Genomic DNA, 17466 nt, shown 5'->3' with positions numbered 1-17466 from the left:
CTTTCAATAAAATCACATTGGACGCTTTTCTCACCAGGTGGTGTCACCGGAGCTGGTCACAATCTGGTTGTCATCGAGGAATCGACAGCAAGAAAGATAACCTGAGGGTCAAAGAGAGAGAGAATTAAAGTATATCCACTGCCAGAAAAAAAAGTTTATTTTCAAGTCTGGGTTAGTGTGAGGAAGGCTTAGAACCTCTGACTCCACTCCATTGCTCTGTGCTGGCAGAGCTGAGTAACAGCCACACCCCTCATCACAAGTGTCTGCCCACAGACTTCTATTACAGAAGACTTGAGGGGGCATGTCTGATCACATACTTACTGGTCTGAATAATACTGGGGTCTGTTAGAATGACACAATCATATTTAGACACCCTGCAGCAGAATTGCCACTTCCACTCCAGTGCTCTGTGCTGGCAGAGCTGAGTAACAACCACACCCTTCATCATAAGTGTCTGCACACAGACTTCTACTACAGAATACTTGAGGGGGCATGTCTGATCACATACTTACTGTTATTGAATACTAATACTGGTGTCTGTTAGAATGACACAATCATATTTAGACACCATGCAGCAGAATTGCCACTTCCACTCCAGTGCTCTGTGCTGGCAGAGCTGAGTAACAGCCACACCCCTCATTACAAATGTCCTCACACAGACCTCTATAACATAAGACTTGAGGTAACATGTATGATCAGGTATGTTACTGATTACCAATACTGGTGTCTATTAGAATGCACAATTATATTTAGACAGCCTGCAGCAGAATTGCCACTCCTACTCCAGTGCTGTATGCTGGCAGAGCAGAGTAACAGCCACACCCCTCATCAGAAGTGCCCTTGCACAGACTTTTATTGTAAAAGAAGGGAGGGGTGTGTCTGATAAACTATGTTATTGGGTGCTGATTACTTATAATGGTGTACATTGAACTACACAATCATATATAGAAAAATAGCTGCAACAGAATTTTCACTCCAATGCTCTGTGCTGGCAGAGCTGAGTAACAGGAACAAACCCATCATCACAAATGTCCTCACACAGGCTTGTATTGCAGACAGAGAGGGGACGTGTCTGAGTCCAATTCCTAATAATAGTGGCTATTAGATTACGGAATCATATTTATACCTCCTGCACAACAGTTGCAACAGGATTGTCACTCCCGCTCCAGTGCTCTATGCTGGCAGAGCTGAATAGCAGCCACACCCTTCATCACAATTGTACTCACACAGACATGTATTGCACAGAGTGAAGGGACATATCTGATCAGGTATAATGAGTGCTGTTTAATAATAATGGTGAGGCACCCTGCCTCAGTACTCCCCTCAAGAGCCCTCAGTTCTGATGCAAGCAGTGGGCCGGCTTTTGAAAGGAATTATGAAAATATGAAAATGCTTTGGTGGGTGTCAATCTGGAGGAGTGGGAGTTCTGCTATATTTGCATACAGACCACCCTAGGGAACACCCACAAAAGATGCTGAGCTTCCATGACTGAAAGAACTGAAATCCAATGAATGAAAGGGGTGGGCCAGGGACAAGGAAAAGCTCTAGATAATGCTGGAATCTGCCATATCTTTTGCAATGACTGGGTCATGTAGAAAGAAAAACCTGGTTCAGCTTGAGAGATCTCAAAGAAAAAATGGTAAAACTCTATATTACAATTCTGTATTAGCACAATGGGTGAAGCCTGACCTGTATGGGCTGCAAGCTCCCTGCTCACTCTGACGTTTCCTTCACGTGTCTTCAAGTTGTATATGGAACACATGTTGTCCAGTCCACCGCAAGCAACAAAGTTCCCGGAAGGTGCATAGGAGCAGGTCATCACCCAAGAGGAGCGCAGGGGGATAGCGTGAACCTGGATGGTAAATTGGCACGATATTAGAGCTTGTCTACTGGTATAGGATAACATTAAATCAGTCCTTCTCAGTTAGGGTTCTTCTAAAGGTTGCTGGTTTTCCTTGAGCAGTGAGTAGTGGTGAATTTATTTCGGACTTGACTTTTCTCTTGGCTCCCAGGTAATAAAACACTCATACCCACTCAACACATACCAACAATCATTTTAACTTCTTCACTGACCACCAATGTAAGAAGCATGTCTACCTTGATCACCCATATAAGGAGGCCTTTCTCCACTGATCATCAATGTAAGGGGACTCTTCTCCATTTAACATCAATGTAAGGGAGCCCTTCTCCACTGACCATCAATGTAAGGGGACCCTTCTCCACTGTCCATTAACGTAAGGGGGCCCTTCTCCACTGATCACCAATGTAAAGGGGCCCTTCTCAAATGGCTACCAATGTAAGGGGGGCCCTTCTCAAATGACCACCAATGTAAGGTGGCCCTTCTCCATTGACCACCAATGCAAGAGGGTCCTTCCCTATTGACCACCAATGTAAGTGCCATTCTTTCCCCTGATCACCAATGTAAATGAGCCCTATCCCACTGGCTACCAATGTGTCCTACTTCATTGACAAAAAATTAAAGAAGGCCCTTCCCCACTGACCACCAATGTACTGTAAAGGGCAATCTTTTACCTGATGACCAATATAAGAAGGTTATTCTTTGCTGACTGCCAATGTAGAATTCTTTCCTCTAACCATCAGATTAAGTTTGCTCTTCTCCATTGACCACCAATATAAGTGGCATTTTTCCCCTGATGAGCAATCTAAGTGTGCCCTTCTCCACTGATCACCAATGTAAAGTGCAATCTTTGACCTGATGACTAATATAAGAGGGTCATTCTTTGCTGACCACCAATGTAAGCAGAATTATTTCCCCTAACTACCAGATAACATTTGCCCTTCTCCATTAATCACCAATATAAGTGACATTCATTCCCCAGATGAGCAATCTAAGTGTGCCCTTTTCCACTGGCCATCAATGTAAGTGGCAACCTTTCCCCTGATCACCAACATAGAGGGGCCCTTCTCCACTGAATACCAATGCAAGGGAGGAGTACTCCGCTGACTTTCAATGTAAGAGGGTCCTTCCCTACTGACCACCAAAGTAAGCAGCATTCTTTCCCCTGATCACCGATGTAAGTGGGTCTTCCTCCACTGTCCACCAATGTAAGGGGCGTTCTTTCCCCTGCCCACTAATGTAAGAGGGCACCTCTCCACTGACCATGAATTTAGGAAGGCCCTTCTCCATCCCCACTGACCACCAATGTAAGGGGCATTCTTTCCCCTGCCCACCAATGTAAGAGGGCACCTCTCCACTGACCATGAATTTAGGAAGGCCCTTCTCCATCCCCACTGACCACCAATGTAAAGGGCAATCTTTTACCTGATGACCAATTTAAGAGGGTCATTCTTTGCTGAATTCTTTCCTCTACCCACCAGATGCCCAATTTGTTCTTCTCCATTGACCACCAACATAAGTGGCTTTCTTTCTCCTGATGAGCAGTCTAAGTGTGCCCTTCTCCAATGACCACCAATGTAAGTGGCAACAGACGGCTCCATGTGAGTGCTGGAAATATATAGCCCCTCCACATAGACATCGGTGCCGGCCCGATCCGTGATTGCAGGAACAATGCCAAGAAACAAAGGTTGGCCACACTAGCAACGATGTAGCAGAATAAAAATCTTTATTGGAATCTTCACAAACAGTGTAATAGCATCACAGCTCCAAGAATAGACAGAGAAACTGTAAACGTGTTTCTCAGGAACACATGCTTAGTCATTACACATTACACATACAGTTGCAAGAAAAAGTATGTGAACCCCTTGGGATTACGTGGAGTTTTGCATGAATTGGGCATAAAATGTGCTCTGAACGTCATCTAAGTCACAACAATAGAAGAACACAGTCTGCTGAACATAATACTACACAAACATTAGATGTTGCCATGGTTTAATTGCACATAACATGTAAACATTCACAGTGCAGGGAGGAAAAAGTATGTGAGGCCCTAGCTTATTGACTTCTCCCCGAGCTAATTGGAGCAAGGAGTGAGCCAACCTTGACTCCAATCAGTGTGATGATATTGGATGTGTTGCTGACAGCTGTCCTGTCCTTAAAAAACACACCTGTTTTGGGTTTACTGGTTTCAAGAAGCACTGTCTGATGTGAACCATGCCTCGCAGAAAAGAGCTCTCAGAAGACCTACGATCAAGAATTGTTGACTTGAATGAAGCTGGAAAGGGTTCCAAAAGTATCTCCAAAAGCCTTGATGTTCATGTGTCCACGGTAAGACAGACTGTCTACAAATGGAGAAAGTTTAGCACTGTTGCTACTCTCCCTAGGCGTGGTCATCCTGTAAAAATGACTGCAAGAGCACAGCGCAGAATGCTGCATGAGGTAAAGAAGAATCCCAGAGTGTCAGCTAAAGACCTACAGAAATCTCTGGCACATGCTAACATTTTTGTTGACACATCTACAATAAGGAAAACATTAAACAAGAATGGAGTACATGGGAGGACACCACGGAGGAAGCCATTGCTGTCCAAAAAGAATATTGCAGCACGTTTGAAGTTTGCAAAAGAGCACCTGGATGTTCCACAGCACTACTGGCAAAATATACTGTGGACAGATGAAACCAAGATTGAGTTGTTTGGGAAGAACACACAACACTATGTGTGGAGAAAAAAAAGGCACAGCACACCAACATCAAAACCTCATCCCCACTGTGAAACATGGCGGAGGGAGCATCATGGTTTGGGGCTGCTTTGCTGCCTCAGGGCCTGGACGGATTGTTGTCATTGATGGGAAAATGAATTCCAGAGTTTAAACCATGGCAACATCTAATGTTTGTGTAGTATTATGTTCAGCAGACTGTGTTCTTCTATTGTTGTGACTTAGATGACGTTCAGAGCACATTTTATGCCCAATTCATGCAAAACTCCACGTAATCCCAAGGGGTTCACATACTTTTTCTTGCAACTGTACACATTAGTAATGACTAAGCACGTGTTTGTGTGAAACGCATTTACTGTTTCTCGTTTCCAGTCTTGGAGCTGTGATGTTCTTATTACACTGTTTGTGAAGATTCCAATAATGGATTTTATTCTGCTACTGCGGCCAACCTTTTTTTTTGGCAAGTGGCATCCTTTGCCCGGATCACCAATGTAGAGGGGACCCTTCTCCACTGACCACCATTCTAGGGAGGCACCCATTCAGAACAGAGTAACATGGGCTCATGGTAGCCCACCCCTGCAGCAAAGTATACTCATCCATCCATCCATACTTTTTTATAGCATCCTCGCTCCAATAGAGTCTTCAATTCATTTCTCTAACAAGGTAGGGCTTCTGGGTATGGGGGTGGGGGGGTATTGACCTCCCCCATGTGACAGTGTTCATGCCAAAACAGTCAATTGTTAGGCCCCAACACCATTATGTGAGGAGCAGTGACACCATCCATCTAGCATCCATCCAAGTAAGGTACACAGAGAAAAAGAAAACATTCAGTACAGAAAATGACAAAGATGATACGGGGTCAGGAAAAGACTTAATAGCAACAAGCAGTACAAAAGAAAATAACACAGCAATCTCGATCCCACTCTGCAATCTTCAGCCACAGTGCGGATTAATCAATGAGGATAATAATACAGCAGTGTAACAAGGTGCAAGGAAAGTTAAGTATTCTAGTACCTGCAAACGGCATTGAACGAACATTCCTCCCTTATGGATTTGGTCACAGTGTTCATGCAATGCAGGTGAACCAAACCAAGCCTCCCATACTTTTTGAAATTGGTATGCGCATCCCCTATGTTGGCAGTTAAGTTTCTCTCTTTCTAGTAGAGGGTTAACATCAGTTTTCCATTGACTGGTATGGGAGATGTCTAAATTTCGGACTATAAAGAAAATTCTGGCAGTCAATAATGAATGTGGTCTATAATTGAGTTCTTGGGTAGAATGCTTACCATCCCTATCTTGGTATACTGCATATTTATGGTTTGAAAAATAGATTCTCAATGCTTGAAAAGTTTTTGGGCATCTCCAGAACATATGAATATTCCTGAATCCTGGCCACAGTTGGTATAAGCAGGGGAGGTAATACACCCTTGAAATGACTGAAATGTCCTTTGTTGTGTATGGTAAACTGGAGAATGAAAAGCTGAGCGAGCTTATGTGATGGTGACTGGGAGGTAGCTGGTATGTTTTCTGGGGCCATTGCCAATTCCAAGATCTTGTCTCCATCATTCCCCACTTTTTCTTGTAGGCTTTCTTTGGCTGGAACAATGGTCCTCAACTTTATTGAAGGGATAAGGTTTCTGGAGGGAGCTGAGGCAGCTATGGGGGTGAGGTCTCTGTTGGGAGTCTCTACAGAATGTTGGGAGCTTTGTAGGGGCAATGTGAGAGATCAGAAGGCACTGTGGAGGCTGAAGGACAGTGTGGGAGCTTGTTGGGGCAATATGGGGGTCTAGGGGCTCTGCAGCAATCCATACAAAACTGTGGGGAGTACTGTGGGAAGTTAAAAGGCACTGTGGGGGCTGAGGGCTCTTAGGGAACCTGGGAGCACAATTGAGGAGTACTGTAGACCACTATGGGAGGTTGGGTGGCACTATGGGAACTGGGAGACACTATGGGAGGTTAGGGGATCTGCAGCTAGCTAGGGTCCCAGAAGCAGAGAGGCAGTGGGCCATGGCCCTGTGGTTGAGAACCACTGGGATAAAGGAGAGCAGGGAATTATATATATATATTAGTAAAGATCAAAGATGAATGGTAAGATAATGGAGTTGTGCCCATTTGTGTTTGGATGGCATGTCTCACCTGAAAGTATTGGTAAAAAGTCTGCCTAGGTGGAGAGAATTCTTCCTGAAGGGTTTGGTAGGTCTTAAGGGTGTTGCCTTGGAACATCTAATACAATGATATCAGTCCAGTTGCTTGCCATTTCTCAAATCCCTCAAGTTTGGAGAGTTCCTGAAGGAACAGAATGTGCCACAGGGACATATATTGGGAAAACCTGAATATTGAGGAACTATTTCATGTCTGCCCATACCTTGTGTTGGAGAAAGAGGAATAGGTGTAGAGAACCTCTCTGGAAATGACCAACCACCAGTGAGATTTGAGGAAATTGTATTTCTTTGAGCAGCAACATCCTTTCATGTTTACTTTAAGGACAGTCAAATAAAAGCACAATACAGAAGAATGCAAACTCACCTTGTTAGTTGTATATGTGTCCCACACAATTAATTTACCATCTTGGGAGGCGCTGACCAGAAGTCTATGGAAAATAACATTTATAAGTGAGAATCCAAGATGTGACTTCTACATAATAAAAACACGAGTAAGCGGGCTCTTTCAACAAAGCTTTGCCGAGAGTAGGAATGATATGTAAAGTGCAGGAACCAGGGCCAGATTTACCATTAGACACGCTAGGAAGGTGCCTGTAGATGGTAGAGGAAGATTGTCTCTGTATATGAGATGTGACAATTTAATTCCCATAATGCCCGTGGTGTAGCACTATGGTGGTGAGTCACGCAGCCATTCACACTCAAGCGTTTTCTGACATGTAGTAGAAGAAATAACACATGTGTGTGTTGCGCTGTTGGGAAATGAGTGGCAAGAATCTGGAGCAGTGGACTAACATAACATTTTGTTGAAAATTGGCAAAAGTGCGAGTGAGACTTTAGCTCTGTTACAGCAGGCTTATGGTGTGCTGTGAGCACTGTGCTATGGTGAGCTGTAGATGGGGGGTGCAGAGGTGAGCTGTGGATGGGTTGGGGTGCAGAGGTGAGCTGTGGATGGGTTGGGGTGCAGAGGTAAACTGTGGATGGATGGGGGTGCAGAAGTGAGCTGTGCATAGGGGGTGCAGAGGTGATCTGTGGATGGAGGGTGCAGAGGTGAGGTGTGGATGGGTTGGGGTGCAGAGGTAAGCTGTGGATGGGTTGGGGTGCAGAAGTGAGCTGTGGATGGGGGGTGCAGAGGTGAGCTGTGGATGGGGAGTGCAGAGGTGAGGTGTAGTAAGGGGGTGCAGATGTGAGCTGTGGATGGAGGGTGCAGAGGTGAGGTGTGGATGGGTTGGGGTGCAGAGGTAAGCTGTGGATGGGTTGGGGTGCAGAGTTGAGTTGTGGATGGCGGTTGTAGAGGTGAGGTGTGGATGAGTTGGTGTGCAGAGGTGAGCTGTGGATGGGGGGGGGGGGGGGTGCAGGCTTATGGTGAACATTCCATGAAGAATCAAGTGTTTTTGAATGGTATAGGTGGTTTAGGATGGGCAGGAAGATGTCCACGATGACGCAAGGAATGGGCAGCCAAAAACTCAAAAGGAAGAATACAAATATGGAAAGTGAAAAGCTTACGGGAATCTGTTCAGAGGAAAAGACTGGAACTCTGGCCTAAAAAGTGGATTCTCCACCACAACAATGCTCCTGCACATGATGTGTTGCCGAAGTGTTCCCGAATTCCTGGCCCAGAAATCCATTCCGAAAGTTCAAAGTTTCGAAAGTTCGAATTTTGCTTGTTTTTCCAAAATTAAAAAAAAAATGCCTTAAAAGGACACAGATTTGATGACATCCCAGGCAACCAGTGCACTGTGACAAAGATACTACGCAGCGCTCCGGAAAACGAACTTCAAGAATGTTTCTGGAACTGGCATAGTCATCTAGAAAAGTGCATCCCTTCACAAGGAGACTACTTTGAAGGTGACAACAGCAGCTAGTATATACAGTGGGGCAAAAAAGTATTTAGTCCGCCACCAATTGTGCAAGTTCTCCCACTTACAAAGATGAGAGAGGCCTGTAATTGGCATCATAGGGAGACCTCAACTATGAGAGACAAAATGAGAAAACAAATCCAGACAATCACATTGGCTGATTTGGAAAGAATTTATTTTCAAATTATGATGGAAAATAAGTATTTGGTCAATATCAAAACATTTCTATTTTGGTTTCATGTGACCATATGACATTCTCCCAATCCTCTTCTGGATCATCCAAATGCTCTCTAGCAAACTTCAGACGGGCCCGGACATGTACTGGCTTAAGCAGGGGGACACGTCTGGCACTGCAGGATCTGAGTCCCTGGCGGCGTAGTGTGTTACTGATGGTAGCCTTTGTTACCTTGGTCTCAGCTCTCTGCAGGTCATTCACTAGGTCCCCCCCCGTGTGGTCCTGGGATTTTTGCTCACTGTTCTTGTGATCATTTTGACCCCACGGGGTGAGATCTTGCGTGGAGCCCCAGATCGAGGGAGATTATCAGTGGTCTTGTATGTCTTCCATTTTCTAATTATTGCTCCCACAGTTGATTTGTTCACACCAAGCTGCTTGCCTATTGCAGATTCAGTCTTCCCAGCCTGGTGCAGGTCTACAATTTTGTTTCTGGTGTCCTTCAACAGCTCTTTGGTCTTCACCATAGTGGAGTTTGGAGTGTGACTGTTTGAGGTTGTGGACAGGTGTCTTTTATACTGATAACAAGTTCAAACAGGTGCCATTGATACAGGTAATGAGTGCAGGACAGAGGAGCCTCTTAAAGAAGAAGGTACAGGTCTGTGAGAGCCAGAAATCTTGCTTGTTTGTAGGTGACCAAATACTTATTTTCCACCATAATTTGCAAATAAATTCTTTCCAGATCAGCCAATGTGATTGTCTGGATTTGTTTTCTCATTTTGTCTCTCATAGTTGAGGTCTCCCTATGATGCCAATTACAGGCCTCTCTCATCTTTGTAAGTGGGAGAACTTGCACAATTGGTGGCTGACTGAATACTTTTTTGCCCCACTGTAGGTAACCAAACTTTTTTTTTTCCAGTCTATTCTGGGAATTAAATTGTCACACCTCATAACTATTGGCTGCACATTCTGTTCCATCATCAATAGGAATGGTCAAAAGGTATATACACAATCCTGTACCCACAGTAATCCAGAGGAAGGCAAAACATTTTTTAAATTTATTTAAATGAATGTATTATGTTTCTACTGTCTATGTTGCGTCCATGCCAGTCTGGTTGTTGTTTGATCATTGTACTTTCTATTATATGTTTTAATCCTTCTTAGTAAAAATAAATAAATAAAATAAATAAATTATTATGTGATTCCATCAAATAAACTCAAATTCTTTAATATATAATGATGTCATGCCTGATACCTTTAAAGTCCTGAATTATATATGATAGTATATCTAAAGCGTAAAATAGGGATTTGGTGTCAACAGGGATCACATTATTTGGGTACACTTGACTGAAAGCACACTAATTAAATTGAGTATTACCAGGGGCGGACTGACCATTTGGGAACTCGGGCACTGCCCGAGGGCCCAAGGTCAGTAGGGGGCCCCATGAAATGCTCCTAGTACCTTTCATAAGCTTTTTTGGGTGTAGATTGAGTGTGGACGAGGAAACAGGGGCCCCATAATCCCCTATTGCCCGGGAGCCCCATGAGTTGCCAGTCCGCCCCTGAGTATTACTACATATTTCAGTCTTGTAAACATTGACATGTTTGCTTCTTTGGATGGAGGGCATGGCACTTAAAAACTGGTAAGGAGGCATTGCAAAAACAACATCTTCACATAAACGTGAAGGCATTTTACAGGACAAAGTAAAGTGCATAAACCTACAGTAACCAACAGAACCCCTAATTTCTCTAAAAAGTTCTATTATGGACACTTTTAGTAACCTCTATACTTCCAAATGTACATATTTAATAGTAAATTACATGTATTAGTACTTATATGGTTTGTAAAAACAGTAGCTGATATGGCACCTTGAGTCAGTTGACCAATGCATTGCATAGATTTTAGCCAGGTGACCACGCAACGTTCTTCTTGTGCGCAACTGGATTCGTCCAACTACCTCCATCCCACCGGTGACCTGAAAGTGTACAGAATGTTGATGATGATAATAATAACAAAGATAGATAGATATACAGGTATATGGGCTGTGGATGGGGGGTGCAGAGGTGAGCTAAAGGTGAGGGGTGCAGAGGTGATCTGTGGATGAAAGTGTAGAGGTGAGTTGTGGATAGGGGGTGCAGAAGTGAGCTGTAGATGGGGGGTGCAGAGTTGAACTGTGGATGGGTTGGAATGCAGAAGTGAGCTGTGGATGGGGGGTGCAGAGGTGAGGTAAGGATGAGGGGTGCAGAGGTGATCTGTGGATGGAGGTGTAGAGGTGAGTTGTGGATGGAGGTGTAGAGGTGAGCTGTGGATGAGGGGGGGGGGGGGAGTGAGCTGTGGATGGAGGGGCGGTGAGTGAGTTGTGGATGGGGGTGCAGAGGTGACCCGTGGATGGAGGATGTAGAGGTGAGCTGTGGATGGAGGTGTAGAGGTGAGTTGTGGATGGAGGTGTAGAGCTGAGCTGTGGATGAGAAGGGGGGAGTGAGCTGTGGATGGAGGGGCGGTGAGTGAGTTGTGGATGGGGGTGCAGAGGTGACCCGTGGATGGAGGATGTAGAGGTGAGCTGTGGATGGAGGGTGCAGAGGTGAGCTGTGGATGGGAGGTGCAGAGGTGACTTGTGGATGGAGGATGTAGAGGTGAGCTGTGGATGGGGGGTGCAGAGGTGAGCTGTGGATGGGGGGTGCAGAGGTGACCTGTGGATGGAGGATGTAGAGGTGAGCTGTGGATGGGGGGTGCAGAGGTGAGCTGTGGATGGGGGGTGCAGAGGTGACCTGTGGATGGAGGATGTAGAAGTGAGCTGTTGATGGGGGGTGCAGAGGTGAGCTGTGGATGGGGGGTGCAGAGGTGACCTGTGGATGGAGGATGTAGAGGTGAGCTGTGGATGGGGGGTGCAGAGGTGACCTGTGGATGGAGGATGTAGAGGTGAGCTGTGGATGGGGGGTGCAGAGGTGACCTGTGGATGGAGGATGTAGAAGTGAGCTGTTGATGGGGGTTGCAGAGGTGAGCTGTGGATGGGGACGGTGCAGAGGTGAACTGTGGATGGGGCGGTGCAGAGGTGAGCTGTGGATGGGGAGTGCAGAGGTGAGCTATGGATGGAGTGGTGCAGAGGTGAGCTATGGATGGAGTGGTGCAGAGGTGAGCTATGGATGGAGTGGTGCAGAGGAGAGCTGTGGATGGGGGGGGGTGCAGACGTAAGCTGTGGATAGGGGGGTGCAGACATGAGCTGTGGATTGAGTGGTGCAAAGGTGAGATGGGGATGGGTGGTTGAGAGGTGAGCTGTGGACAGGGGAGGGGGGCAGAGGTGAGCTGTGGTTGGGAGTGCAGAGGTGAGCTTTGGATTAGGATACAGAGGTGAGATGTGGATGGAGTGGTGCAAAGGGGTGAGATGGGGATGGGTGGTGGAGAGGTGAGCTGTGGACAGGGGAGGGGCAGAGAAGAGCTTTGGATGGGGATGCAGAGGAAAGCTGGGGATGGGGGATGCAGAGGTGAGCTGTGGATGGGGGGTACAAAGGTGAATTGCGGATTGGCTGGTGCAGAGGTGAGCTGTAGATGGGGTGGTGCAAAGGGGTGAGATGGGGATGGGTGGTGGAGAGGTGAGCTGTGGTTGGGAGTGCATAGGTGAATTATGGATGAGGGGTACAGAGGTGAGCTGGGAATAAGAATTGCAGCAGGGAGCTGTAGATATAGATGCAGAGGTGAGTTGTGGTTGGGGGTACAGAGGTGCAGGGTACAGCTAGGGATGGGGGGCGGCAGAGATAAGCTGTGGCTGGGGGGGGGGGGGGGGTGCAGAGGTGAGCTGTAGATGGGAGGAAGGGGGGTAAAGAGGTGAGATGTGGATGGGGTTGTAGAGGTGAGCTGGGGATGGGGGGTGAGATGTGGATGGGGGAATGCAGAGGTGAACTAAGGATAAGGAGGTGCAGAAGTGAGCTGTGGATGGGGGGATAGATAGATAGAGAGAGAGAGAGAGAGAGAGAGAGAGAGAGAGAGAGAGAGAGAGAGATAGGTACTGTAGGTAAATATGTACCTGGTCCAAAGTTGTGTCTGCACATTGTTTTCTGGCATCCTGAAAAATAAAGAAAATGACAATAAAAGATTAGAGATAAACAAAATGTATATTACATCTAATCATCAGGTAAGTAGGACATTGGAGGTGAGTTGAGGCACTAAACAGCAGTAATGGAACAATGCATCCAATAGGCTCACACCTCCCAACACAGATGGAGGGCACGCCCCATCCTTCCCCCCAGGTACATACACCATGAAGGATTCATAGGCAACAGTTGATTGGTTAAACCCAGCTTGACTCTGCAGCCACAACGTTTCTGAAAGCATGCACAGCCCAAGTATGCAATACTTTTTTGTAAATTATATTTTTAATAATTAGAATTAAAATAAACTTACAGACATCGGAGAACATTATAGCTGAATAATAAAGAAAACGTAATCACAATATAAAATCAATACAACATATAAAGAGGTAAAGTAGCTAGCCCTCTGCAACCTTGCTCTATGAAATTCTGTAGAATAATAGGATAGAAATAAAAAGATAAAATCTATAAAAAGTCATATTTGGGAGCTATATTAACACTTTAAAATATTCCAAAAAAAGTTATGAGAGAAAACTTTTGGGGTCGATTTATTAAAAAATAAAAAGTCAGCCATTACGAATTCTGGCCATATTTTGCTTAATACATTGATTTCCTATGATCATCAACTCCAACTAGTGGCCATAAGGCAGTATTTTCCTGATTGAGGTATTTAAATAAATAAATGACAATAAATTAAAATTTATATATATATATATATATATATATATATATAATGATATATAATAATGACGTGCGATTGATTTCAAGTCTCCATTGTTTGGTTACTAATGATTTTGCTGCTATCAGTATGGAATTAGCAATACACATTTCAGCTGATACAATTCTAAATTTGTGTATGAATAAAAATATTTTTTTCTTCTATATCCAACTTTTTTTTTAAGCACTTTTAATATTATTTCAAATATGGAGTCCCAGTAAATTTTATGCTTGGAACACAATAGCCAGATATGTTGAAATGCTGAACTGAAGGGTTGGACCTTAATCACTTGAAGAGCCGGCCTTTTCTGACACTTTTTGTTTAAATTTAAAAACCAGTATTTTTTTTGCTAGAAAATTACTTAGAACCCCCAAACAATATTTTTTTTTTTAGCAGAGGCCCTAGAGATAAAAAAAAATGGTGAGTTCTGCTATTTCTTATGTTACACGGTATTTGCGCAGCTGTTTTTCGAATGTAAGTTTTGGGGAAAAAATACACTTTCATGAATTTTAATGCACACAAACACAACATAATACCCAATTTTTTGGTAAAATTTAAAAGATGTAAATAGATACCAAACATGTCATGCTTTATAATTGCACATGCTTGTGGAATGGCACCAAACATGCTATTTATAAATCTCCACTTGTGGCAGTATCTCACATGTGTGGTGCGATCGCCGTTTACGTATGCATGCATGATTGCATGATCGATGTGTGCATTCATCTTTGCATGTGAGCAGAGGGGAAGGGGGATGCTTAAAAATTGTTTTTTTCTTTTTCTATTTATTTACACTTCTTTTTTTTTTTTTGATCACTTTTAATGCTGTCACAAGGAATGTAAACATCCCTTGTGACAGCAATAGGCCTGTGATAGGCAGTCCTTATGGAGAGATCTGGGGTCTATTAGACCCCAGATGTTTCCTCTGCCCTTAAAAGCATCTGATCACACCAAGATCGGTGTAATCACATTCTTTCCTGTAATGGAGCAGTTTACTTCTATGGAAACCAGAAGTGACAATAGTACTCGTTGCTTCCGATTTTCTACGTTATTGTTAGGGATCCGGGTATGACCAGAAATGTGTGGACTGACACAGGGAAACACAGGCTCCAGGTATAGTATAAACAATACAATTTATTAAATTTACTAAACAATACAGTTGTGTCCAAAATTATTCAACCCCCACTGAAATTGAGTGTTTTGGCCAGTTTGACATTGCTTTTGATCATTCAGTCATCTTGCTTACATTTACATTAAAGAGGCACTTGTAGGTCAGACAAATATAACATAACAGTTATAATGAAATAACCACAAATGTCTTTTCTGTGCTCACAGCATTATCAGTTTTATTCAACCCCCAAGTGACATTCAATCTTAGTACTTAGTACAGCATCCTTTTACAGTTATAACAGCTTTTAAACGTGAAGCATAGCTTGACACAAGTGTCTTGCAGCGATCTACGGGTATCTTCGCCCATTCTTCATGGGCAAAGGCCTCCAGTTCAGTCACATTCTTAGGCTTGCGCACTGCAACTGCTTTCTTTAAGTCCCACCAGAGGTTCTCAATCGGATTTAAGTCTGGTGACTGCGATGGCCACTCCAAAATGTTCCAGCCTTTCCTCTGCAACCATGCTCTAGTGGACTTGGAGGTATGCTTGGGATCATTGTCCTGTTGAAAGGTCCAACGTCTCCCAAGCCTCAGGTGTGTGACGGACTGCATCACGTTTCCATCCAATATCTCCTGGTACTGAAGAGAATTCATGGTACCTTGCACACGCTGAAGCTTCCCTGTACCTGCAGAAGCAAAACAGCCCCAAAGCATGATTGACCCTCCACCATGCTTCACAGTAGGCAAGGTGTTCTTTTCATCATAGGCCTTGTTCTTCCTCCTCCAAACATAGCGTTGATCCATGGGCCCAAACAGTTCTAATTTTGTTTCATCAGTCCACAGAACACTATCCCACAACTTTTGTGGTTTGTCCACATGGCTTTTGGCATACTGCAGTCGACTCTTCTTATTCTTTGGAGACAGCAAGGGGGTACGCCTGGGAGTTCTGGCACGGAGGCCTTCATTACGCAGTGTGCGTCTTATTGTCTGGGCTGAAACTTCTGTACCCACATCTGACAAATCTTTTCTCAGTTCCTCAGCAGTCACACGGGGACTTCTCTCCACTCTACGCTTCAGGTAGCGCACAGCAGTCGAAGTCAGCATCTTCTTTCTGCCACGACCAGGTAGCGTTTCAACAGTGCCCTTTGCCTTGAATTTGCGAATGATGCTTCCTAAGGTGTCTCTTGGTATGTTTAACATCTTTGCAATCTTCTTATAGCCATTGCCCTTCCTGTGAAGAGAAATCACCTCTTCTCTTGTCTTCCTGGACCATTCTCTTGCCTTCACCATGTTTGTAACCACACCAGTAAATGTCTAGAAGGAGCTGAGTATCACAGTCATTTTAAAGCTGCCTAATTGGTGCTTATTATGCTTGATTGCTGCTCGGTGACATCCACAGGTGTTTTCAATACCTGATGGAAAGCACCTGTATGAACCTCTGTTCTTCAGAGTGGTAGTCTTTAAGGGGTTGAATAATTGTGGCAATGAAGAAACCACATAAGAACCATTTACTACTGTATTACATAAACAATTGATGTCATTTTAGTTGCATTTGGGTAGTTACAACGTCCTTGTAGGATTTGATTCTGAATACAATTCCAAATGTACACTATAGTCCCTAAACCCCTTTACAGCATTGGGGGTTGAATAATTTTGGACACAACTGTACATAAACGCAGTGCAAGACTAAACATAAACACAGTGCAACCAAACCTCCAACAGATAACAATAAGAAGAATACTAAACGTAGTCGGGCAGGCCGGGTCGGTAGCAAATGGGCAGGCAAGGTACAAGGAGCATGCGGAAGCGTAGTCAGGAATAGCCGAGGTCAGGACAGGCAGAGTTCATGCAGAGTCAGGATTAAAGCAGGAATCAGGATCAGGCAGGAAGCAGACAGGATGCAGGTACAGGGGCTCATGGGAAACATACACCAAGGCCCTGATCACAGGCCTGGCCATTCCTTAAATACACCTGCTGTAATCAGCATCAAGTGATGGCTCATTGCAGGAGTGAGCCTCTGGTTGCTGAGAGCACCCGCTGGCCAGCCCTGGTACTGCAGCCCAGAAGGCAGGTGAGTCCCACCACCAATGGCAAGTCCATTCCTGACAGTCATAGAGGTCATCAAAGGCCTTCTGGTCCTCTGATGGCCCTATGATAAGCTGGTGGGACAGAGATCTTGGACAGGCCACAAGAACACACGCTTTTGATTATAATGGAAATGTTCCTGGTGAAGCTTCAAACGGCTGTGATCATGACTTTATAGAAAGAAATGTGAATGTGATATGGAAAATATAGACTGTCCTCCAGCAGACCTAGTAGCCCTGTATTTAATGAGGTTTCTGGTGGCAGTTGGGGGGCACACAGCTGAGTATATGGCCTCTGCTTAGAGCTTGGGGTTTCTCCTGGAGGCTGAGGACTTTTTAGGTGCACTGTGGGAAACATGAAGGTGTTGCTGGGGCTGGGAAGGGAGGTACTGTGGGAGGTTGGGGGGCAGTGTGGGACACTGTTGGATGTTGGAGGCATTATGGGTGGAGGCACCCATAATCGATCGAGCTGAGGCTGCTTTTATCGGCTTACCACTCAGGCCGGGTGAGGTGTGCGGCAGCCAGGCTACCTTTTTCTATTTTTGCTCCCCTAAGGCTCTGCCATATGCTGGGGGCGCTGCAGAGGACTGTGTGGCACTGTGTGAGCTTGGAAATAATTGAGGAAGGTTGGGTGGCACTGTGTGTGGTTGGAGAGCAGTGGGGGATATTGTGTGGCATTGTGGAAGGTTGGTGGGTGGCACTGTTTGA

The 17466-nt window shown here is 44.8% G+C and overlaps 1 protein-coding gene across 1 annotated transcript in view; it reads right to left on the bottom strand.

The window, feature by feature from the left end:
* GNB3 (G protein subunit beta 3) overlaps positions 1-17466 on the bottom strand; it is an 89318-nt gene that overhangs the window by 6980 nt on the left and 64872 nt on the right. The window contains exons 3-7 of the mRNA XM_089661718.1: positions 12786-12824; positions 10633-10739; positions 7100-7163; positions 1690-1852; positions 35-101 (exon numbers count right to left, since the gene is read on the bottom strand). Coding sequence (XP_089517844.1) covers positions 35-101; positions 1690-1852; positions 7100-7163; positions 10633-10739; positions 12786-12824 — 440 coding nt within the window. The remainder of the gene's footprint in view (positions 1-34; positions 102-1689; positions 1853-7099; positions 7164-10632; positions 10740-12785; positions 12825-17466) is intronic.

Source organism: Staurois parvus, unplaced genomic scaffold (assembly GCF_062004578.1).
Source record: "Staurois parvus isolate SC_StPar_1 unplaced genomic scaffold, SC_StPar_1.0 ptg001376l, whole genome shotgun sequence".
NCBI classification, from domain to species: domain Eukaryota; kingdom Metazoa; phylum Chordata; class Amphibia; order Anura; family Ranidae; genus Staurois; species Staurois parvus.
Note: the sequence above shows the minus strand (reverse complement) of the source record. Positions and strands in the feature narration are given on the sequence as shown.